At 45.3% G+C, this 24,272-nt stretch overlaps 1 protein-coding gene across 10 annotated transcripts in view; it reads left to right on the forward strand.

Moving 5' to 3' along the window:
* The window catches only part of LOC135899974 (irregular chiasm C-roughest protein-like), an 872,345-nt gene that overhangs the window by 804,050 nt on the left and 44,023 nt on the right, over nucleotides 1–24,272 (forward strand). For all 10 annotated transcript variants that reach the window (XM_065429388.2, XM_065429389.2, XM_065429392.2 and 7 more), the window contains 2 exons: nucleotides 13,870–14,205; nucleotides 17,365–17,475. In XM_065429388.2, the coding sequence (XP_065285460.1) occupies nucleotides 13,870–14,205; nucleotides 17,365–17,475 (447 nt within the window). The remainder of the gene's footprint in view (nucleotides 1–13,869; nucleotides 14,206–17,364; nucleotides 17,476–24,272) is intronic.

Genomic DNA, 24,272 nt, shown 5'->3' on the forward strand with positions numbered 1-24,272 from the left:
TGCGGGAAAACAAAGTCCCCACACTACGTAACACTATCACTGTTCAGTGGATCGCTCATATTAAGATTCATTGCTCGCGCATGGTGCTGAGCCATTTGCAGGTAGGATTAGTAAAGCGGTGCGTACTCCAATTTCTAATGCGAAAGAAAGCCGATCCATTTGGCGTTCTTCGAAGAATGCAGGCATAATACTGTAAGCAATAGCTGTCAGAGAGGCAACCGTACGCACGGTCTCCGCAGTTTCGTTGCACATGGGAAGTTGGGAAGAAGTCACTGCACGTTCACATTTGTCCCGCAGTGGTGATGCCAATCTGTGTCACACACCTTCTGCAATTGGCTTTCAAAGTGACAGCAGCTAGGCTCGCTAAAATAAACAGAGCTTTCTCACATTTGCCCTACAACACCGACTAAGCTTTCGGTGGCCACCACTTGTTCCCGCTCAAAATATCTCGGAGCAACTCAAAGGGACCAGATTCCGCGTGAAAGAAGATATGCGAGGAATTAGCAGAATTAGCGTTAGCAGAATTTTTAAATATAGCCTGTGGCATATAGCATAATTGTGTTCAATAAACTGGGTTTCTTGAAGATGAATTTCGTGACATTGCTTGCTCAAGAAATCAAAAACGTAGAATTAAATAATAAGGAATCAATTTTGTCCCGCATTTCTGTTTTCTTTCTAAGTCAGTGCATCTGTGTCCACGCTGCACCTTTAGCTTCGTTGTCCTGCGGGCGACAGTTAATCGACAAACGGCTCTCTAGTGCATTCGAGCAGCGGCATCCTCCATGCGAGGGACGAAGCGCATGCAGTAGTGGAGTGACGCTTGCCAAATGGCAGTAGTAGCAAAAAAAATGTCAGGCACCGTCTGTGTGCGTTCGCTAAAACAGCGTAGCCTTGTAGAAGCTACACTCTACATCAGATGTTCAGGGAACGAATTAAACGCATATTTTACCAGCCGCTATGAGTCGCTATAAGCCGCTGCGGGTCGTTACAAAGCGCTACAGCTCCTAGTTGACTATGAGTGAACGGACATCACCTGTGCGGCGATCAGTCACGAATCCGTTTAACGCGCATCTGACTCGTGATAAGAGGTGCTGCGTCGGTAGGAATGCGTCGGTTTAGGACAGCTGGTTGTAATTTCGCGCTGCACTTTGACTTGAGTGTGCTGCAAGCATTTTCGCTTCTCTGTTCAAAGAGAATACGGCGTCTAAACTCGGCTGGCGGAAGAAGCCAGGCGAATAATTAACTCCACGGAATTCGGCACTTTCGTTTCTGGCTCGCGACTCTGCACCGGTACTGTTCAGCGGCTTCTCGGTAACACGTACGCCGCGTTCTTTTGCTGTTCTGCTCGCCTATGCGAAAGAGGGCGTAAACGTGCGCTTTTCTATTGCTGCAGTTCCTTTTCAGCCGGGCCACATGACACGAGCCTCAGATGCTGCTTATCTCGTTGTTGCATTCTCGCGCACCCTTTCTTGCCTGCGATGTCGCACGTGAGCACGTTGCTGCCGCTTGTCCTTTTGTTCCCAGCAGCGCCTCGCTTTATGTGTTTTATATGTTGGGAGCCGCGCACTGTAGGAGTTAGCAGTGCGTGATGGCATGGCAGTGTTGTGTTGCAGGCGAGAGAGTCCGGCTGCTCTCGTTCTAGGTGGTCGAGCAGGGTCACTCGTTTTGTGCAGCACAGTCACACCGCATACTTTGCGGCTTCTGGGATAGGAAACTTTGACCAAGGCTTTCTCCGTTGTCGCATCGCAAGTCTCAGATATATGCGTGCTGCTTGAATGCAGCCTTGACACGTAATCCACGAGCGAACGTGAGTTTGATCGTGGCATCTGATCGCTTTGACTGCCTAAGCAAGCTAAAATTACGAGTCCTGTGAACATACAAATCACATTGACCAGCACATCTCATCCATTCTGGGTCGTATCTGCTGTGTTGTATCACTAAGTGGTCTTCAGAACGTCAAAGATGCACACGTTCCTGTGTATGACGAGGTATCACAAATCTAATAGGACTGATTTACAAATTAGATACAAAGTAACTTCACATGAAATTGTATTTATTCTTTGTTGTGTCCTCCTAGATGCATCGCATAAATTCCGCAATAACGCCACTTCAGAGTGAAATCTGCCTGTAGAATTTGTACACAGTATGTTCCAGCTTCACAACGTGGGCTTTCATTTCACGGCGTGGGAATTTCACTGCATGTACTCTCATTATTTGATGTACCGACCATTTATCGCCAAACTATTCATCTGCAGTGTTGATGGCAATAACGCTATCCTATCTGATCGCGTTCAATGCCAACTGAAGTTTCTCGGTTCTTCGTCAGGCGGTTGCCCCTGTATGGGTTTCTTACCCACAGAAAGCCTAATGCTGCAAAGGTGCACGCTTTACCGGCATGTCAACCAAGTAAGCAAATTCTATTTCTTTTATTTTTTTCTTATCTGCAACCTTCTACATGGTCTAACGGATCACATTCTATGGGGCAAGTGCAGAGAGACAGCCAGAAACCAATACGTTTACGAGCTGCGGCCCCAAAGTGTTCTCCTCTTCGTATTCTAGCCGTACGCCTACCTCCGTGTGAAAAAACCTCATGACAGCTTGTGGCAATATAGAGGGTGTCCTAGCTATCTCGTAGCAAGTCTCTTTAATGTACCTTTTCTATGGTGATGAAACAAAATGTATGTTCTCCGCAGCAGCCTGAAGACACGTACAGTATTCTTGTATTATTCCTAATAACTTAGTTTGCAAATCTTAATTAAGCAACACTGTAATCGTTTTTCTTCCGGCAGATATGCCATCACTGCGCTTTCGTATACACTATGCATCAACGTAAATCATATGCGGTACGCTTTCTGTCGCTCGAGTCTCCTTTTTCCTGATTTAAAAGAAAGCCCGCGAAATATAAAGCAAATGCGTCTCGCAATCCCGGCCCCGCGAAAGTGGATGTCCAGCGAACCAGTTGCAAAACAATCACTACAATTGCTGAAGAGGGTATGCAGTTATTTAATGATAGCTTGAATGCTTGTCTTGAGCTTGTTATTTATAGAAACGTACGTTGCTCTGTGGGTTGTATGGGTGATTTCAATTAGTTTATGCACTGTTCGCTTCACTTTGCTGATCGTTTGTAGCCTCTGGCTTGCGGGGGTAGCGGCCATTGCGTTTTTTGCTTGCTTATAAAGGTATGAGCGATTACTTGCGGGGGTATGAGCCATCGATGATGATGACCGATGCTCGTTTTGAGCATATTCTTTATTGAAACGTACGATGTTCTGTACGTTGTATGCATGATTCTAATGAATGTATGCACCGTTCGCTTCACTTTTCTGAGTGCGTGTAGGCTCTGGATTACGAGGGGATGAGTCATTGCATTTTTGCTTATTTAGGAGGGTATAAGCCATTCCTGATGTTGATAATTTTTATTCACGGACCGACACGAAAAATTCCGGCCAACAGGAGGCAAGCAGCTTCGCTTTAAAAGCTAGCGCCGTGGGCCGCTTGCGTATAGGGAGCTTATAAAGCTTCGCGTATTTAGTAACTTAGTGCTTAGTAGCTGGGACACTCTCTATTTGGCACATTCCATCGTGTATGAACTTTTCTTAGTGGGAGGTAGGCGCTTAGCATAGAAGGCGAAGAGGGAAATATTTTGGCTTGCAGCTGGTAAATAATTTGGGTTTGGGCTGTCTCTTTGAGCTTTACTCACGACATGATGATCACTCATGCTGTTCAGCGAACACATAAATTAAAAGAAAAAGTCGCAGTTTCGATGAAAAGGCGAAGCATTGATTGCCATAGCAAATTAGTAGACAGCTATACAAAATAAGGATAGTAACTGTGTCGGACATTTACGCTTGTAAATATTCGCTTACTAACTAATTTAACAAGCATGGTGTCACGCGCTCAAAATCACACATGAACACATCTCACTTCATGACCGCGGAAACTCGTCGAAACGCTGGAGTGAGGAAGTGCGGCAGCAGCAGCCAGCGAATTGACTTTCATGCTGCCTCTCACTGAAACGCGAACTCTGTCCCCATGGCAGGTCGTTTTCGAGATAGGGCCCTCGGGGCCGTGCCAAACGCAGTTGCCGCCGAAGTAGAACGCCCCTTCCCTCCCTCCCTCTCCCCGGTTCCTTGTGCGTGACGGAAGACGGCGCGCTTCCTCCCAACTTCTCTCCTTTGCGCGCTCTAGATTGAGCCGCCACCGTCCGTTCACCCTCGCACGCTTTCACTCGCACACACCGAATACGGAGCATGGGGACGATGGTATCGCCCTTGGACTTTGGAGAAACATCACGGCGACGCCGGCGGAGACGACGATGGCAGAAATGCGCCTGGAGTATCTATGTAATTGCTATCGCAATAAGAAGTTCAACAATTGGTCGATTTGCTTCGTATGCCTGTAGAGCGTGCACCTCTGCAATAAACAACTTTGCGTGGGTAAAACACAACACAGGGGCATTGCACCGACGGAGAAGCAAGGGACTGAAGTTCTCATTAGGCGTTATCGCCAAACAAATAAGCGAGTGTTATTACCAATGACTAGGCGCATTAATAATATTGTGAAAAAATGTAGATGGCTAAATGATGAGACCGCACATCGTGGAGTGAAATGAGTAACAATGGTTACGAGTTTTAATAATTCTGGCGAGTGGGCTGTGACAGAACAAAGGCGACAGATATCAGCACAATCGATAAATACAATAAAGTAATTCCTAAAAATAAACAATCTATAAACTAAGTTATTGTCGAGTAGCCGTGGATTAAACCAACATATTGCTATTTTCAAGGTAATGTGAGGCGATGGCCTAAACAAAGTATTTTCCTCTTGTATAGGTCAAATCTTCAATTCAAGGGTAATAAATATATTAGATGCTAGTATTATATTCGCCCGAAGGCCTCCGAAGCTTTCAGTTTGAAAAATAAAAGTGGAACTATATAATAAAAGTGGAATAACTATATTTCTGGCTTATAGCAACAACATATCTTGCTGCAATATGTAATGGAGATCTCGTTAATGTCATCGGCAATGCTTGGTGAACATCGAGGCAGACCTATATCAATTTCTCGTCCAACATAAGTGTTCACAGTCGAGCCTCTGTGGTAGCGTCTGCAAATGGCTGTGCCATTTTTGGTGGTTTGCCGAATGACTTCCCGACACGATGTCATCTCGCTTGATACCGTCGCGAAGCGGAAATTCCTCGAACAACTGGAATGGACAGATAAATTTGTCGGACTACGCTTCCACGCGCCTGGCAAGGCAATATAGGAACCACATTTCCGTGTTTTCTCTGCAATTGGATGGAAAGCGTACCAACGGTTTGTTTGTTGTTTCCACTAGGAGCCATAGCATCTCGCTGCAGACCTAGCCAAAGAAGCCATCCGCGGCCACAACTGCTGACGATGTTTCATCCTTTATACCGAACGCTGGCCAGCGACCAAAAAGGAACTTCGCTGGCACTCCTTCTGGCACTGTGGGGTCGCCAGGCTGCAGCAGATTAACGACGCTCTGGTGCGAGGTTTAGGACAGTGCTCGAGCCCTAAAAATGGTGTCGCGTAATAAATAAACATGGCGAAGGACATATGGCTCCATTCTGCGCAGCAGTGGGTTGCAGCTTTCCTTAGTGGCGTGCCTGCCACTAGCGCAGGAAATCCTGGGAAAGTTTTGTTCTGCAAGGCTTGCTTGCATGTCGGCATAGTGCAAGTACGTGTGTGCCTGCGCCATTGTGATTAATTAAACACGCGGTGTTTTTCTGAATAATAGTACAGCATGATGAAACTGCAACATATTTTAGGACAATTTCCTCTAGCTGTGGGGGTTTATTTAGTTACGCAATTTATATTGTAATCTGGAGACGCTTATTTCGGATAGGACTATCGCAGGGAATTGTCCTGGATCAACTAGAAATAGAGTGACATTTAATATATATGTGAGTAAAACAGATTCGGCGAAGACATCCCAGCGTTAGTTAATCAAAACTATGTGTGTCATCGCTTTGTACGGTTTGAAATGCATAATATACAGAAAGTCGCTAACGCATCTACATTGGTCTTAGCAATGCGGTAAGCACCCGAGAAATTTCCCAGTGCTTTGACATTTTTCTCAGTGTTGTGTCTGGCTTACAATTACGAGAATATAACCGTATTTCAAACGTAACTATTTTAAGCGTGTACATTTGTAGCAACAACTAAATGTTCTCCAGCTCACACCGTAGTCTCGAAGTTCAGGTGTCATTTCACGAAGGCACAAGGAACAGAGGATTAATAATTCAATAAACAATTACCAATACGCCACCATCGCCTATGTCACTGACCCCCAAGAATTCCAAGAGTGTCGTTCACGACATGTCTTTTCTGACAATACTATTAACATGTCAGTGACATAAGTCACAACGAAATTTAACTTTGGTTTTATATTTGTTCCTCCTTTATCAAACTCTGTGCCCGTATTCAGATAAAGCCCTTACGCTAAAGCTCTTTATAAGAGGGAACTCCAGCTAATTCTGTATGCAGGACATGTAATCAATGACGATGGCCAATCAAAGGCAAAATTCACTTCCGAACAAGAACTTCTATGAATTCCACCCCAGTTATTCTATGGCAAACCGATAATGCGGTATTGTGAATGTCTGATCAAGTGGGCCGGGATTCTGTATTTGAACCATAGTCAACATTGGATCATCGTTCATATGTTCGAACACTACCTACAGCGTTCTGTTGCTCATTACAACGTCAGATGCATTATTCTCATAACGGCGTCCACATTTCATTCGATAGCGCAGGTTGCAGAGACTATCATGCACTAAGTCTTGGAAGCACATTAAGGAACCCCAGGTGTCCGTTATGGCGCCTCTAAAAGCGCCGTTGTTGCTTTGAGAAATCAATCAATCAATCAATCAATCAATCAATCAATCAATCAATCAATCAATCAATCAATCAATGTCCAAAGCCTGCTGCATTTCGCCCGTAACGCGCACTAGAAATGTAGCAGAGCATGAAGATGGTCCATTCAAAAAAGTGGGAAATCGTACTTACTGGTTTCAAGAGCAGCCAAAGAACGCAAAGATTAGATACAGAGCAAAGATTGGACCATTCGGTATATTTCGCCGCCTCACAAAATTCGCGTATTGCGGTCGACGAGAATCCGTTTCATTACAATGTCGTTTTCCACCTTGCCATAGTCTCCATTTGAAGAGCCTTGCAATGATAATAAGCATTCATGTTGGTTCAGTGAGGTACTAAGAAACAATAAAAATAAGAAGCCGCGAAAATTCGGACGTGTTGGTGTGATTAGCGGCAATGACGCTGCCGCCTCGTTCGTTTAAGATTTTCGCGGAAACATGTTTATTGGTATTACTGAATATGTACTAATAATTTATTTTTGCTGACGTGGAGGTGTTCAAACGAAACCTGTCAAGCTGGCCTATAGAGGGTTAATGGAATGGCGAGGATTAGTCCCTCGCTAAAGCGTCGACAAGAGAGAGAGAGAGAGAAGAATACAGGAAGGCAGGGATGTTAACCAGTCAATAGTCTGGTTGGCTACCCTACACTGGGGGAAGGGAGAAGGGGAAGAGAAAGAAGGGAGAGAGAAGGTGTAGGTACGTGTACGGACAGCACTTCAGTTAAAGTCGATCGAGCAAACCAGAAGTTCTGAGAAAACACAAAAGTGCCTTCACTGCCTTCTGAGCCGATGATCGGTCGGGACGGTGCTCTAATATTGTCTGTTCACTCAGAGGACGATCGTCTAGTTTCCTCAATGTGTCGGACAAATTCTGTCTTTGGGATTGAAATTGAGGACAATGGCACAATATGTGGTCAATGTTCTCCTCGCATGTGCAAACATCACATGCAGGACTATCAGCCATTCCAATTAGTGCTGAGTAGGCATTCGTGAAGGCCACTCCAAGCCATAACCGACACAGAAGTGACGCTTCCCGCCGGTGCACACCGGCTGGAGGTCTGAGTTGAAGTGATGGGTTTAGTCGGTGCAGTCTTGTGCGCCTTGTATGTACGGTATTGCACTCTGCTAAGGAGATCGTGCGTGCCAGAATGCCAAGTTGCCTCGCGGCGTCGGTCCTTGAGAGCGGAATGGGGACGCAGCGGTCTTCTTGGTTTGACGTTCGAGCTGCCTTATCGGCGTCATCATTACCAAGGATACCGCAATGACCTGGTATCCACTGAAAAGCGTAGACAAAAGACCACACACAATATAGGATGTGGCTCCTGTCCCGTAATCTTTTCGCTGTGTAACCAACGTCGAAGGTAACTATTGACACGTGCACTTGTTTATCGTTATCAGGTGACCAGATTTCATCGCCTAAGGAATGTTATTCTACAGCGCAGGACGCGCCTGCATGTATGGGAAGTTTCTCGAATGTTATCGATGCTTTTAACCGCTGTGTGTTGTCACCGAACCTTGTGTAATCGGATTTCATGTATGCGCGACGCGAATGCTGTAGAACGTTCTGGAAGATATGCGGGCATCCGCGATTACTCTGGAACCTTCGATGACAGATCTATAAAAGCAGACGCACTTGACCCGCTGATGAGATTTCAACGATCGCCGACCGTGTTCGCCACTATTGCTGTGCTTTGAATGTAATATTGAATGTGCTTTTGTGGGCACCAGTTTGCCCAATAAAGAGTTTTATTTTCGTCATTCACAGATTTGTCGCTGTATTATACACCGTCACTACTACTTGACATTATGGTACGCCCCCATATGAAGCCATTGTAGTTCTCGCACATTTGAATGTCTTACTTTTAAAGAGACAGTTCCTTTTTTGTACGCGTCTGTATGGAGGTAAGAGACGCATTGAAGCCCATCGTCTCGGAAACTTGACGTGGTGCCTTTGGAAGTTCGCGATTCCTTGAATCCCGTCGACTGTAAACATATCGTAGTGGGTGGAGAAGTGAAGAAAGGAACCACAAAACTGAAGGAGATTTGAAAGGAGGTAGCAAAGAAACACAAGCTAAAGGACGAAAAAATTGCCGACGATTACGTTACTTCCTAATGCGAAATTAGGGCGCAGCTCTTCAGCTGTTTCGATTTTACGATATATTGAGGCAAATAATTCGAGCAAGACAAGTATGTACAGTCTCGGAGGCGACGCCTAGATGGTGCTTCAGCGGTGCTTACTCGTGAGTAATCTCGGCGGCAGCGATGAGCCTCCGCTTCGGCGACACGAACGACAGGGCCTTCTCGGCGGCGGCGCTTCGCCTCTGCTTCAGCCGTACTCACTTCTGGGTCATCTCGACGGCGGCGACGGTAAGCTTCTGCTTCGGCGGCATGCACTTCCTGGTCTTCTCGGCGACAACGCCTAGCTTCTGCTTCGGCGTAGCGCACCTCTGGATTCTGGCGGCGACGGCGCTGGGCCTCTGCTCGGGCAAGCTCGTTTAGCAGCTGCGGCAAACGAAGGACTTCCACCGGTTGCTTCGCTCACGGCTCAGAAAGAACTGGCTGATAATAAACTATCTATATAGGCGGACGGATTATATTGTAATACAAACCGTCTGTGAGCCTCGGATAATCCGTCTCGTGCGGAGCATTTCGCACCAGCTGCCGCAAACGGAGCGTAGCTTTGCGCAACTGCCTCGCTTATCGGGAGGTCGCGGGAGGCAGCGCATAGGAACGCTGCGCGGTGAAGAGATAGCAGTGACTGACTGACGCTGCTAGCGAGACAACTGAAAGTGGCTTTGGGTTTCGGCTTAAGTGCGCACCGTGATCAGCTGATACCGAGCCGGCGCTTCGACAACCGAAGAACACCGCGCGCTCTAGCACGGTCACCGCCACGGAGGAGAGACACACGCAGTGGCGAACGGCGGCGGCTATGCGTTTCGGCTTGGGTAGCAGCACACCATCGAGATCAGCCGCCACCGAGTCGGCTCTCTGATTGCCACCGCAAAGGGGTGGCATTGGAGGAGTAGCGAAAAGAGCAAGGCTCACGCCGTGCGCGAGAGATCGCGCCAGGAGCGCGCGCAGCTACAGCAGCGCGCTGACCCCGTCTATGGAGTTAGTTGCGGCGAGGGACGACGGTGAGGCTCGACGGCGACGCGAAACGCAGGAACGGGCGCCAAAGAGCTGCGCTCTGAAACAATCTTGTTTTCGGACTGACGAAGACAAGCTCCCTTGCTAAAGCATTGTCTCCATGTTGAATGCTACGTTGTTCGCCTACTGGTAACAGTATTATGACACTTCGAGTGATAGCCTAATAAGCACTGTAGCGCTTTGTACGCAGCATTCTGTGAATTGGTCTGCGAGTAACGTCTCTAGTATATTTGAAGTCACCGCTTGCGCAGGTCTGCCAGAGAGGGAGGCCCAAGACACTTTAATGTGCCTTCGATTACCGCTTGGTCTGTCTCGACACGACGCAACTTTTCTGTGTCACTTGTGGCTACGCGTCGCTTTTGCAAACTCCTACTGGTATTGCATCGGTATGATGGGCAGTGGCTTGTGTAATTTTTGTGATTGTGACAAGACCATAGTACATAATCTTACCCACTGCCGTTCATTTGATGCTGAAAAATAGACTTTGCGTGCCGCTTTAACCCGATTGGACGACAGAGCATTCGCGGTGAAAAAAAAATATGGAGATCATAGAGCCGACCTTCATATGCACCGAAAAAAACGAGAGCCCTGCTGCACTTTTTAAAGGTGACTGGGCTCAGCGACCTCCTCTGAATGCGTTGTCACCGACGTAATCAGTGCGCGCGCATCACTTGTTATCCCTTTCAATTCTCCTTTCCTTACCACATCTCCCTCCCTCGGCGCAGAGTCGCAAACCGGGCTTAACCTGGTTAACCTGCCTGTCTTTCCTTTTCTCCCTCTCTTAGTGCAGCCAATAGATGTTTTAAATTTGGGTAGAAGTGGTTGGGATATTGTTCCACTGCTATTAAAGAATACTCGTATTTAAGCAAATATTGATCACCTTTTGCCACCATCTCTCTTTCTGCTACATTATGGCTGCGTTGCTTCCTTCGCGCTGATCCATTCTGTTCAGTTTGGCATTTGAGTAACGAACTTTTCTCAGAAATCTATCACATGTATGTCGTCAGCGCCTTCAGATGTTTAAATCACTGATATTTCAGTACAAGCAATCTGCGTCTTGGCTACTTGAAAAAGCTGTTCAGTAGTAGCTGCTGCATTTACCTAGTTACATTTGGCAATGTTATATCCACTGGCTTGCTTTTTTTTCTTCTAGGAAATAGTGCGCAAATTTTATGCTGATTGAACTCTTCTCCTCCGGTTTTTGGGCAATATGATGGCGCCTTGTTCACGTGTTTAACATTGAAGAAAAGTTAAACTAATTATGAAGAAAACGGTGCGAAAATGGGACAAGAAAGAAAACACTGATTCAGGGCTGACTACGCTACGAAATGTGTTTAGAGCGCTGAAAGCTATGTACACGTCCGCCCACTAACTAGCTTACTTTTGTATTCTACTAAGCGTCCAGACTGTTAAGTTTCTACATCACCAATAGAAACAAGTTTTATATCAAGTTAGCTGGACTTTCACGGGCCCACGAGGTATGGCGCCAATAAAACTCTATAACAAAACATATTTTTTATACAAACACCTAATTCATGTAAGTTTAGAGTTTATATCGCGGTTAGAAAGTGGTCTGTGAACTATAAAAAAGAAAAGAAAACATTTACAGGATTGCATGGCTACAGCAATACAGAAGTGCCTGAAATGTAAAGGGCTGCAGCGCGAAGTAGGACAGAGGGACACGGAAAGGACGAGCGCTTACTGCCAACTGATTTTATTGTTTGATACAGAAGTTTATATCAAAACCACAAGAAAAATATGTGTAAGTGCATCGTAATACAGATACACCATCATCACCCACAGTTCACACCAACGTTGTCTAGGAATGCCAATTCCCTTTGCAATAAGGCCAGGGATGGCTTTTGCATGGGCATCCTTCACGTGCAATGCTAGCGGCCCCGACAGTGAGGCGCATGCGGTCATCCATGTGCGTAAAAATTCGTTTTGTTTGCTCGGACGTGGAAGCGCTGCTGCGTGCGCTACAGTGTAGACGTTATTGCTTACAGTGCGAACGAGTCAACAGAGTCAAAGAAGAAAGACGTAGCACGAGCGCTAACTCACGACTAAAAGTTTATTGCTTACAAACAACATATACACAGGAAACTCACGCATGCGTACACCCATACCCCATCGCTTACCTTCAACCAAAGAGCGAAAAAAGACAGATGACGCGTAACGCAGGATAGTGGGTATTGCCAGCGGTTAGATACGTCCCTGAAAACTCTCCTAATTGTTGGTCTTCTGTCTTGTTTTGCTCTTTGGTTGGAGGGTAAGCGATGGCGTGCGGGTGGACGCATGCACGGGTTTCCTATCTACATGGTGTTTATAAGTTTTGTTTAAGCTCAATGGCGGGTGTTGGTGGGAAAAGCTGCCCTCACTTGTGTTTTGAGATCTGCATTACTGCGCGCTATTTATGTCTTTATGGGCCGCAGCTACCCTGAAACACCACAGGGCTATACGAAGTGAAGCTTTTCTCTTGCAGATATTGTAAATTGAGAAAAATGCAGCCATTGTTGTGCCTGCATAACACTATGGGAAGTCGTTGGGACAAACTGAACAACGCTTTTTTTTTATTTATTTATTTTTAACACGATATTTAGGACTACACTATGGAGCGCTTTAGGCGCATTATTGTGAGATATATTCTGGCATAAAATAATTTAGAATGAAGCACGTTCTTCCGCTTAATCGCTTTTCCTTGCAGAATGAAGCAAAGCGTTTGATGGTTCACCCACTGCGGCGGGTGTTTGGCTGCTCACCATCGCTAACAAAAGCGCGCTACTTCTCTTACAAAAAATCCATTTTAGGGCCAGTTTCTATGATCATCGTGGATTCTATGGGGCACTAAAGGACGATGTATCTAACTTTTAACCTTGTAGCACCCGCCACTGTCGGAAGGCTTACATCTTTTCAGGAGTCTCTTGTTGATGTGCTTCTTCCATGGGTCATTTTTCGAAGCCGTGAATCATGCTACACCTATGCGCTCTTTCGTATTCTTTGTATTAACAATGACTTCTGTCCTTGTGTAATTTAGCATCGGTATGTGCGTTGCGAAACTCCAAGCTGTGCGTCCTTGCATATTGTGGCTGAGCATCGTAGAGTTATGCAGTCCTGAATTAACAGGAATGCGTTTGCTTTATCGTAGAAGAAAGCCAGTTAGTTACATCAACCCTGTGAAATTTTTTCTTACTAGCGCGTTTGCAAAGGCGTCCCGCTTTGCTGCGTTGCAGATGCTGGAAAAGCATTGCGTCATTTCGACTTCTTGAGCACACATTACAATGCACGATCACTTTAATATGTGCACGCCCGTTTGCTCATCATTGTACGCTGGCAATAAAGTTAATGTAGGCATTTATATTGTTACGTAGTAGTGCACCCTGATACTGCGTCATGCTACGTGACGCTCGAAAATGAACATAGCGGCCACTACATGAAGATAATGACGAGCCTCAATTTTGTGAGCTGACTTCCACCTTGGCTAGTGCTAACTAGGATTACTGTGAATACACCCTTTAAATAGTTTCTTATCTACTTTACTTCTACGTAACAATATTAATAGGCAGTGATTGTATTTTGATGCATCTGTTCATCTGTTCGGCAGTGAATTTTACTCATTCGGCCCTTTGCTGGGATAGATGGTTTACCGCTGTGACTAAGCACATGTACTACATGCATGTGTAATGTATGTCATACTTCAACCTGCGAATGAATCAGTTCATCTTTAGCGCCTGTCCTCTCCCTATCTCCTGCCGTGTCGTATTGCTGCGTTGATACGTATGACGTACACTGACGATTCCTCACAATCGCACTTCTTTCTCTGCGCAGCCATCCCGCAGTTTTACGCAGCCGTGGGCGGCAAGGTGTCCCTGCCATGCAACACGAGCATTCCCGCGGGCGGCGACGGCGTGTCGCTGATCCTGTGGTATCACGGCGACTACGGCATTCCCATCTACAGCCTCGACGCCCGCGACCAGCCCCTGGGCAAGGCACGACACTTCCCGGGCCAGGACCTGGGTACGCGTGCATACCTGGACGTCAGCTCGAAGCCGCCTACGCTCAACATCGACCCGGTGCTCGAGAGCGACGCCGGCGAGTACCGCTGCCGGGTCGACTACAGCAGGCAGCGAACGCAGCACAGGAACGTCAACCTCACGGTCATCGGTGCGACCCTCGTTTGTCTTTGCGCGGGCGCCACGTCACAATCTGTACCGCTTACTGGGATTCGGAGTTTAGGTCAGAGAGAGGGAGAGGGAGAAAATAAGAGATGGAAAGGCACGGATGTTAAGCAGATTAACTGTCCGGTTGGCTGCTCTGCGAAGGGAGATGGGGAAAGGTAAGAAAAAAAATGAAGAGAACAAAAATGCGAATATATTAAGACAATCTGTCTGCACAAACACAATGAAGGCAACTGGAGACAGCTATAGTTTTTCATCTTGTCCCGCCATTAAAAAAATTAAAAGAAAGAAAGAAAACACGTTAGTGCTTTTAGAGCAAATCGGGTTGACGTCCGTTACGACCATTGTCCAAGAATTCTGAATTCCGTCAGAGGAGGGTTGTTAAGCTTGTCGAGCGTAGTACAGGGTGCTTTTCTTTGTGTACTAAAGAGAGAACAATCACACAGAAGGTGCGAAATCATCTCGTTCCACGTGCGAACATCACATGATGAATTTATGTTTGTTCCGATGATGAAGGAGTAGGCATTAGTGAATGCTACTCCAAGCCACAGATGACAATGAGGGTTACCTTCCATCGTAATAAGCCGTGTGGAAGCCAGCTCTTTAGATAGAGATCAAGAAAACAAAGGCAATGGTTTGTAAAGTATGCCGGATTCCAGAGTTACGGTATAATGGCATTGATTTGCATATCAGCTTAACCTAAAAATATGGCATAGGCATTCCTCATAGTCCTTACGTTGAAGTCCGTATATTGCTTGCATAAATGTTCGTCCCTCTGGCATTTGAAGTTTGTCGAGTAGTTTATTCCCAGTATAGCACGGAAAAAGAGCGCGTCTAACAGAAATGGTGTTTTATCTTTCAAGTATTTTCGAGTTTGTTTCAAATTTTATGTAGCTGTACAGAGTAGTGAGACACCGACAATGTACAGCCAACTACCTTCAGTCACAACTATGGTGGAAAGATGCACTGATTTAAGTATGCAAATGTATTTCCGCCGAAGGAGCCGCTTACTTGTTTCGCGCCCAGAGCAGGCATTTAAAACCTGGCAGGTTAAATAACCCCAAAGTTATTCCGAGTCCTCCATTACGGCGTTCCTCATAATCAGATAGTTGTTGTGACACGAAACGGTTTACAATTTAAATAATTAATTTAAAACATGTGTACTTCTAAGCAACAGTGAGTTCAGTGATATGTTCTATTGGTTTTGTCTCTGTTCGAAATTATATATAGCATGAAAAAAATATTAACGACGGAAAAACATATTTCTCGTAAGAAAAATTTGAAATTCGTATATGATGTACCTTTGACCATGCTTTATTACCTACCAATTGTTGGAGCATAGTATATTGTTATGCGTGAACAGCCACGTCTGCAGTAAAACACGTTGTGGGGCTAGTTGGTGCACAGCTTGAAAGCCACGTCTGCCTCGTGTCTAAAAATTCTGGACATTGCCCCTTCTCCATTCTCTGGAACTTCACAGCAATGCGTAAGCGTAACTGAATGGGCAAAATTTTTTGGAAGATTGTTTCATACTATTATAATATAAATTGTTTTGTACTAGTATCATGTTACTTCTACTTTCTACCAAGCCATCTGCGTCACTTTACCAGGATTTTTCAGCCCGCTGCGCAGGGTAGCCAACCGGACTCTTTACTAGTTAACATCCCTGCCATCCTTTTATATATAAATATATATTTATCTGTTGAGCCCAGTCGTTTCTCATCAGACCTCTTGCTACTGTTCCCGCCGTTTGTTCTGCTGCGGATAATTTGGCAGCAATGTATACTCAGCTCGAAATCACACGAGCTCGCCTTTCGAAGCCAGCGACACGCCGAAATCAGAACGCAGACACGGCGCTTCTCATTCTTCAGGGCAAGTCGTCGTGGCACTCGAAATATTCGCGATCCAATGCAGATTCTCTTCCTATACGAAACTCCCGTCAAGACGGCGCCGTAATGGCTGAATCGCCACGTCGAGCGTGTGCGAGTGCTGAAGGGTGGAGAGAGAGGGGGGGGGAGGGAGTGTAAAGTGAAAGAAAAGCCTGCATGTTTCTTTGTTGTATTCGCCTTTTATTCGGCGTGAACAATGCGCTTCTTTCTTACATTCTTGTTTCGTAGTTTCCGGCCCGAGCGAAAGTCTTCGAGTGAAACGCTTTCCACGCGTTGCTCCGCTGCATAACGAACTGTGCCGATGCGGCCCATCGGTTCGCCTTTAAGGCAAAAGGGCGCGGCGCACCCTGCGTTGGTTGTGACAGGCTAAGTGGCTGTCGACTGGCATGGGAGCCCGGCGCCGTTAGGGGCTTTATCGACCGTTGGAATAAATTACAGAGCGACAAAACCACTATAACAAGGACGCTGGACCATTCCTGCTTTTAGCACCACGAATAGCCTTCCTTCCGCGTCTGGCCTGCTCACGCCGATGCGTTTTCCACAGCCGTGTCTTTGTGTACAGGTGGGACTATTGGGCGGCTGCAAAGGTAGAAGCAAACCGAAAGTATTCCTACAGCAGTCTGTCATTTATTGATGACACCAATGTTTTTTTAGTGACATGTAACTCTGCACAACATTTTGTGCCATTTTATCTGCGTCATCGCTAAATGTGAAACTGCAGAGACAACCAAATTTACGCACGTGTAAATCGGACCCTACTTCCCTTATCTCATTCAATGTCACGAAACACTGGTACGTGTACTTTATGACAAATCTGAGAGTCTTCGTAGCAAATAATCGCGTTGTAGCGTACTTCACTATGCCGTCTGTGATCACACTACCTGTGTGTGTTCTGCGCCCACGAATTGAGCCAATGTTTCTTCTTACTGCTGCCCTACAAAAGTATGAAGCGTCTATCATGATTAATTCAATATCTACAACAGAGGGTGCTCCCAGTAACGTAATTTGAGATCTCGCTTTTTATGGGAAGGAGCGGCTCCGGCGTGCACACAGTCCTTGGCGGCTGATGTTTTGCCTTTGATCTTTAGCCTATGATACTTTACTGGGTCGTCGATTTACCCCACGATGGTGCAACACGCACTTGTCTATTCCGATTACCGTGGTCATGGTTAAACATGTTAAACAAGCTACCATTTTGTCATGACGGAACTTTCGTTTCATTTGCTCTTTTTTCCTGTTCATTTCCCTTGGCGCAGTTCCCCCCAAGGATGCCATTATACGGGACGAGTCCGGCAAGCCTTTACACGGAGTGATCGGCCCCTACGACGAAGGCGCTCATCTAGTCCTCATCTGCGACGCCGACGGAGGTAAGCTGAAGGCCTTGAAATTACTCTGTTTACTTTGCCCTTCCATACCTCGCTCGTCTTTCCTTTTGTTGGTGCAGTTAGCTTGATACCCTCTCCGCGATGCTGCCTTGGTAGGAGCTCCCCTGAAGAGAAACTTGACAAGCAAAGCATCTATTCAGAAAATGAGCAGTGAAGTCGCTGCGGAAATCTCCCGTCGTGTCCAGTTTTCTTTTTTCTTGTTCTTTTTTGCTCGAGCCGATTTTCTCCTTCGTTAAGTAGGGTTAATAAGCTAAAGGGAGATATAGAAATTATAAGACAAAAAGTAAAAAAAGAAAGAACGTGAACGTCAACCAAAACGCACATCGTCTGATGAAATATGCTTTGTCGCGGGATCGAATCCCGGTCACGGCGGCCGCATTTTGATGGGGGCGAAATGCGAAAACATCCGTGTACTTAGATTTAGGCGCACGTTAAAAATCCCCTGGTGGTCAAAATTTTCGGAGTTCTACACTACGGCGTGCCTCATAATCAGAAAGTTGTTTTGGCATGTAAAATGCCATAATTTAATTTTTAACGTCCCCTATCTGTGGAAAAGGCTATCGGAGTGCTGTATAAACCAACAATTGGAACCATACATCAACTTTCCCATTTTTGCGTGAACTTACGATGCTTCGCAACAGGCATCCCTTAGACATCAATTACGTTGTTGTTGTTGCCTCAAAACATGGCTCGTACCCACGAGGGGGAGTGGCCACACTGTATAGAATTTAACGAACACCCAACAACATACCAAAATCGTTAAGGGAGATCATTTAGAAAATTTAGGCGGGGAACTCGGCAGCGGAATCTTGCTAACGTCAGCTCGCATTGGCGTGAAAGGGATTTGCTCGTGTTCCACAGGAATTTTAGATGTTGAAAATCATGTGCAGAAAGTTTGGATGAATCATTACAAGTGAACAATAAAAGGCGTTTCAATCTGGCTGCTGTCATAAAAAAGAAATCAGGAAAAACATTTAAGACTGGACCATTTATCGATGACGATGCGAGCGAATCAGCTGATTCATTTAAAAAGATTTCACTTTCCTGGGACCCAGACAAAGCGGACTTCAGACAAATTGTCTGGGAGAAGAGTCGAAAATATACTCAACAGGCGTGACTGATGATTGGAAGTTGTACTGACCGAAAGCGCGTCTGTAACCACTATTACCTTAGATATCTGTGGATCCAATTTTCGGATGACCAGAATTATCGCCAGGAATTCAGTAAAGAATACTGTAGTGTAATCTGCGAAACTGAGACCAAAAGACAAGTCAAGCTGAATTGAAAAGATGCCAACACCGGCCTTCTCTAAATTTTGTGATGCATCCGTTGAAATCATTAAGCTAGACGGAAAATGATTAAGATGATATTGAAGGAGACCTTCAAGTATGCGCGCCGGAAGAAGGTTTGCGTGTTTTGGAAATATATCGTCAAAGATCAGTTTCACCTTGAACAAACTAGATTTTGGAGAAATCTGGTTCGGCAGACGAACTTGAATTTTCGATAACAGCCCCTGAACAAAAACAACTTGCGGCTGTTGGTAACGCCGCCAACCTGTTATGAACAATAATTCGGGATAATTGATGAAAACGGGTTGCAAATAGAAGGGGGATGCATCATAAACCTTCAGAAAGGGCAGGACAGTAAGTTGCTTAAATCTGGATTCAACCAGAATAATTCCAGACTCCAAATAAAATACATTGTTAGCCACGAAACTTGGCAGCCCAAGGCAGAGACGTAGTGCTTGCCTTTCTAGTAATATTAAAGGTCGTAGTTTGTATGCGGCACATTCTGAAAAAAGAACACAACCAAATTCAAGAATGGGGTGTACGTAAAGTTTATAAATCATAAGCAATGTAGCTCTACGCATCTCTGTGTTTTCATTGCTCAACCGGCGCAACAATGCCATTGCACGTTCCTCTTTTCTAGGATTTGATTCGATTTGTTGCTGCCAGTTTAGCTTACCATCATAACTTATTCCTAAATACTCCAAGGCTGCAGCTTTCGGTATCGGTTCGTTTCTGAAATGAAGAGAAATAAAAACGTGATTTGAGAGTGGAAACACAAGTAACGAGCATTTCTTGACGTTAAGCGAAAATGACAGTCCGTCCAGCCAGGACTCGAGTTCAGACAAATATTATTGCACAATTTACTATAACGTATTGATATCCCGTGATGAGGAGAAAAATGCAATGTCATCAGCACAGAGAGAGAATTGCTCATCCTGATGAACTGGGGCAGAACATAACAAAATATTAAACAAAAGTGGTGAAAGAACTGATCCCTGTGGTAGACCTCTCGTCATTTTATAAGTACCCGATGTCACCCCATCCTTGACACAAAAGAATTCTCTACCCGAAAGGAACTCTTGTATCCAGGCCACTAAATTGCCTGGAAAAGCGCATCTTACTAATCTAGAAATTAAAATTCCATGTTCGACACTGTCATATGCTTTTGCAATATCTAAAGTTACCAATGCTGATACATCTCCTGATAGTCCTGCGAGTTGAGTGCGGCTTTCTAGATCAACGTGAGCTGACTATATGTAAGATTGAGGCCCAAATCATATTTGTTTCAAGCTCAGAATTCCTTGAGAGGAAGTTAAGTCATTGAACCTGGCATGGATATGTTCTTCTATAATTTTGACTAGGATTCGAAGTAAGGGCTATTGGCCGAATGTTGTCCAAGATATTTCGAGGTTTTGATTTTTAGGTAATAGAACGATCTTTGCAATTTTCGAAGAAGTCGGGGTCTATGTATATTGTAGTGAACAGTTAACTATATTGAAGAGTTCATTTTGGAAAGAGTCAAACAGTAATTTATTCATAGCAGTTGTGATACCTGGTCCAGCAGCCGATTGATGTGTAGTTAAGATGACATCCGATAATTAGACATGGATACTTTTACAAACTCAGATGTCGAACCTCCTAGGTCTGATAAACTGTGAAGAAAAGTGTGCTTCAAGACCTTTTGCGATCTCATTTAGTGAATACGCCGCTTCTTTGGGGGATATAATGGCACAATGGGACCATACGGACTGTTGAACAGATTTTTTGCTTCGTAAAAAGCTAAAAAGTGCTGATCTTCTTTCGGGTTTCGACAAAGTTCAATGTAGCGAATTTTGTCGTTTGTCTTTAGCTATCGCCACAGTTCTTTCGAACACAGCTGCATAGAATTTATAGTCCATCCAGTTTTTTGGTGAATGATTATGTTGGAGGCTTTCCCACGCTGATTTTCTTCGTCTTAAATTGTGTGAGCAAGCTTCATTCCACCAAGATGAGATTGACGGCGAACTGCCAGACATAACCGCAAACTCCGTGGGCTGCATAGCAGAACTTAAAAGCGGTACCACAGAGTCAGCTCTCCTTTGCTCATCACAAGGGGTCAGCGCTGATAGACCTGCATTCATAGGAGATTTGTAAGTTTTATAATTAATGGGCCGTCTTTGCCATACAATAGGAGCCTGACGTGAAAGAAATATTTCAAAAGTAATGGGTAAGTGATCGCTACTTGTTCCATTGTCAAAGGGGTCCCAAGATGGAATGGACATATGAGCAGAAGGGAAAGTCAGGTTTAATGAAGAAGAGAACCGCCGACGTAGAAAAGTACTTCGACCTGAATTTTGACATTGAAAATTGTTGTCATGCATCCAATTCCACAACCTCTTTCCACAAGTATCCGTTTTAAGGCCCCTAAATGTATGATGCGAATTAAGGTCTCCTGCCAGGACCATTGCATTAGAACTGTTTCGACACAGCTAGTCCGGGTGATCAGCGGACTTCAGTCTGTTCGGGAAATACGCATTAGCCACTGTAAACGCAGCACAACCAGGCAGTAAGAAACCTAATCCTAAAATTTCGCAGTTTTGACACACATGCTCAAAAGTGACAGTTACATTATGGTACATTTTTGGATGAGACTAATGCTAGCAGCCCACCGCTTCTACTTGGCCGATCTAAACGAAATATTCGAAAGTTATTAATAGTAAATCTTTGATGTGAAGATAGCCAAGATTATTGAAGCAAAATAACATCTGGAATTAGCTTGTGTACTAGATAAAGAAGGTCAACGTAACCGGAGAATATTGAGCAGCAATTCCATTAAAGAATTTTAATTAAGCTATGGCGATCCTAAAATGAATTACACTACAGCAGAACGCAACGCATCCTGCTCGTGGTGGTCACTGTTTTTACCTTTTTTCGGCGTAGATTGATGAGAATCAGTGGGAGAAAGTGGGGAACTGTTACGCCTAGGGATGATAGTCCCAAACCTCATGTGCCCAAATGAATGGCTAGGTCCCGAAGATACTGATAGTGGAGAACACACGGACGTATCAGACGAAACTTCTGCCTGACTATCACAGTTTGTTTATTTAAATGTTGCGCAGTAATACTAGCTGAAGGGGTGGGGGCTGCAGCAGTAAAGTGCGATTGGAGGAGGCAGTTGAATTTGGCAGTCATGGCCTCGGTAACTCCTTCGGCAAAGGTGTTAAAAAGTCGCTTCATAATTCATGGGATTGCCTTGTCAATAGTCCGGCTACTGCGGCCCAAACTGTTGCTTCTAGTGATGTGGACTGGTGGGATGCAGCGGCTGCGTAAGCGACATCACGCTCTTTAATGGCTGCTGCCGCTTCCGCGCGTGAACAATGACGTTTCTCCGCAATCTCAAGCACCTGCATTTCATGGCCTTACGCCTGGCAGGTATCGACTTACGCGTGGCAGGTAACATTGACGTTTTTGGTAATGTTAGGCACAAATTACCAAAAAAGAAATTCCCAGGTGTTGCGTAAGTTGTCCCATGCGCGCATTGTGTGTACGTGTACATTGGCGAAACTGGTGACTTTGAAAAGTGCCTTACACAGCACAATTATGACGGGAGAAAAGAAAATGGGAAATCCAGTGCTTTGGCTGAGCATGCCGCTTCAAGCGGCCACGCAATCGGCTGGGGGAAGGCACGTGTTCTAGCCAGGGAAAAAAATGGCTACCTCGACGCCTTTCTCTTGAGTCACTCTTGATTCAGACTATGTCACACACTCTGAACAGGAGCGATGGTAATCTGCCGTAAGTGTATGCGCGCTGCCTGAGTCACGTGTTCAAGACTGTTTAAATGAACTGCTCAAACACATATTTTAACCTGTGAACAAGGCTCCCGTGCGGAAGCCGAAGCGTCTTCTTTTCTTTTAAATTTTACTTTGGTCGGCGTAATGCCCCGGGTTTTTGTCTACCTTTTCACCCTGTTCCATCCCGACCAAAACGGGCTCCGTCAAACACTGAACTTCATACTCTTGGTATATGAAAGGCCATACACCACCTGACTGAGAAAATACCGGAAATCATTTTTCAGTGGCTGCGAAGTCGCTGTAGTATCATCGGCAATGAACATGCTGATCAAGCTGCTCGTTCAATTTATGAAGAAGCTTATGAATCTCGTTCACCAATGCCTACACGTTCCGCAAGTGGATGGCTGACACCACAGGATGTGGCAATTGCGGGGACGCGGCAACGATTCGGCATGTTCTTTGCGAGTGCCCGCAGTACAGTCTACAGAGACAATCGCTTTCCATCGTGCTGAACCAGTTGGTCGACCAGCCTTTGCCGGAAGAAAGAATTTTGCAACACCGACGCGATTTACCATCGCATCAGAAGGCCGTGCAAGCGCTATTTCGCTTCTTGAGATCAACAAGCCTGTGCGAATGCCTGTGATTTGGATGCCTTTTTTGCTACCTGTCCCTGTTCTTTTTTCTTCTCTCTCTCTCTCTCTCTGTTTGCCCTCCTTCCAGCCCCTATATCCCCCACTCCAGTTCAGGGTAGCCAACCCGGAAACTCGCCTCTGGGGCCGGATTCTGAAACGATCCCTTTCGGTGATACTATCGCCTTAGCCACGCCTTTGCCATCGGTGCATGGTGATTGGCTGTTTTGGCAAAATCAGATGAGCTGATTGGCTGGTTGGGCAATACGTCATGCGAGTTTGCTCTACTAGCCAATCAGTGCGCGCCTGACGGCGATGCTACTGGAGTGGATCGTCTCAGAATACGTCCCCTGATTTATCGCTGTGTCTTTACTTTATCTCTCTCTCTTTCTCTATTTTGGCACGACCACAGTCGTTCGAACAACTCCTGGTTTCTCCATTTAAAATTGACCTGAAGACTATGCAATACAGAAATAGACAAGGACTGAATTTTCAAAAACAAATTTGGTCAATTTTTCCCGTTTTTCTCGTAGTACGTTAAAATTGGTTTTCTCACATTACCAAGTTACGTACAAGTGGCCTGAAGGGCAAACGCTTGCGCGAGTTTGTAGAGATTTATCTACGTAAACAGTACGGGTTGGCCGGTAAAGTTAAAGAAACGCGAGCTTTGCACTCACTGTGCATTGTATTGAATAGTGTGTTTCCGTTTTCTTCGTTAACTAGTACTGTATATAGGAGGCAATAATAATGCAATAATAATAATGCAAGAGATATATAAAGCAGGAGCAATACATTTTTTGATGATTTCAGTTCAGGGAAGCTTTATCTTTGCAGCTACGACCATGCTTTAGGCGAAGGCAGATTCAAGGTGTGGCGAAACACCCATATCTAGATGTTACCACGGTGGCTGAGTGCCCGTTAAGAGGCTGCCATAGACGATTGCGCCAGATTTTCTTCTTGCTGGCATTTCTGGAAACGCTCATGCTTGCGCCACACATTTGGATGAGCTAAAGTTGCGTTAACTTGCTATATCGGGTGTTGCAGTGTACACTATAAAATTTTTTAAAATTGCCTGTGGCCGGAAATCACAA

This window comes from Dermacentor albipictus, chromosome 4, assembly GCF_038994185.2.
Source record: "Dermacentor albipictus isolate Rhodes 1998 colony chromosome 4, USDA_Dalb.pri_finalv2, whole genome shotgun sequence".
Classification (NCBI taxonomy): Eukaryota; Metazoa; Arthropoda; class Arachnida; order Ixodida; family Ixodidae; genus Dermacentor; species Dermacentor albipictus.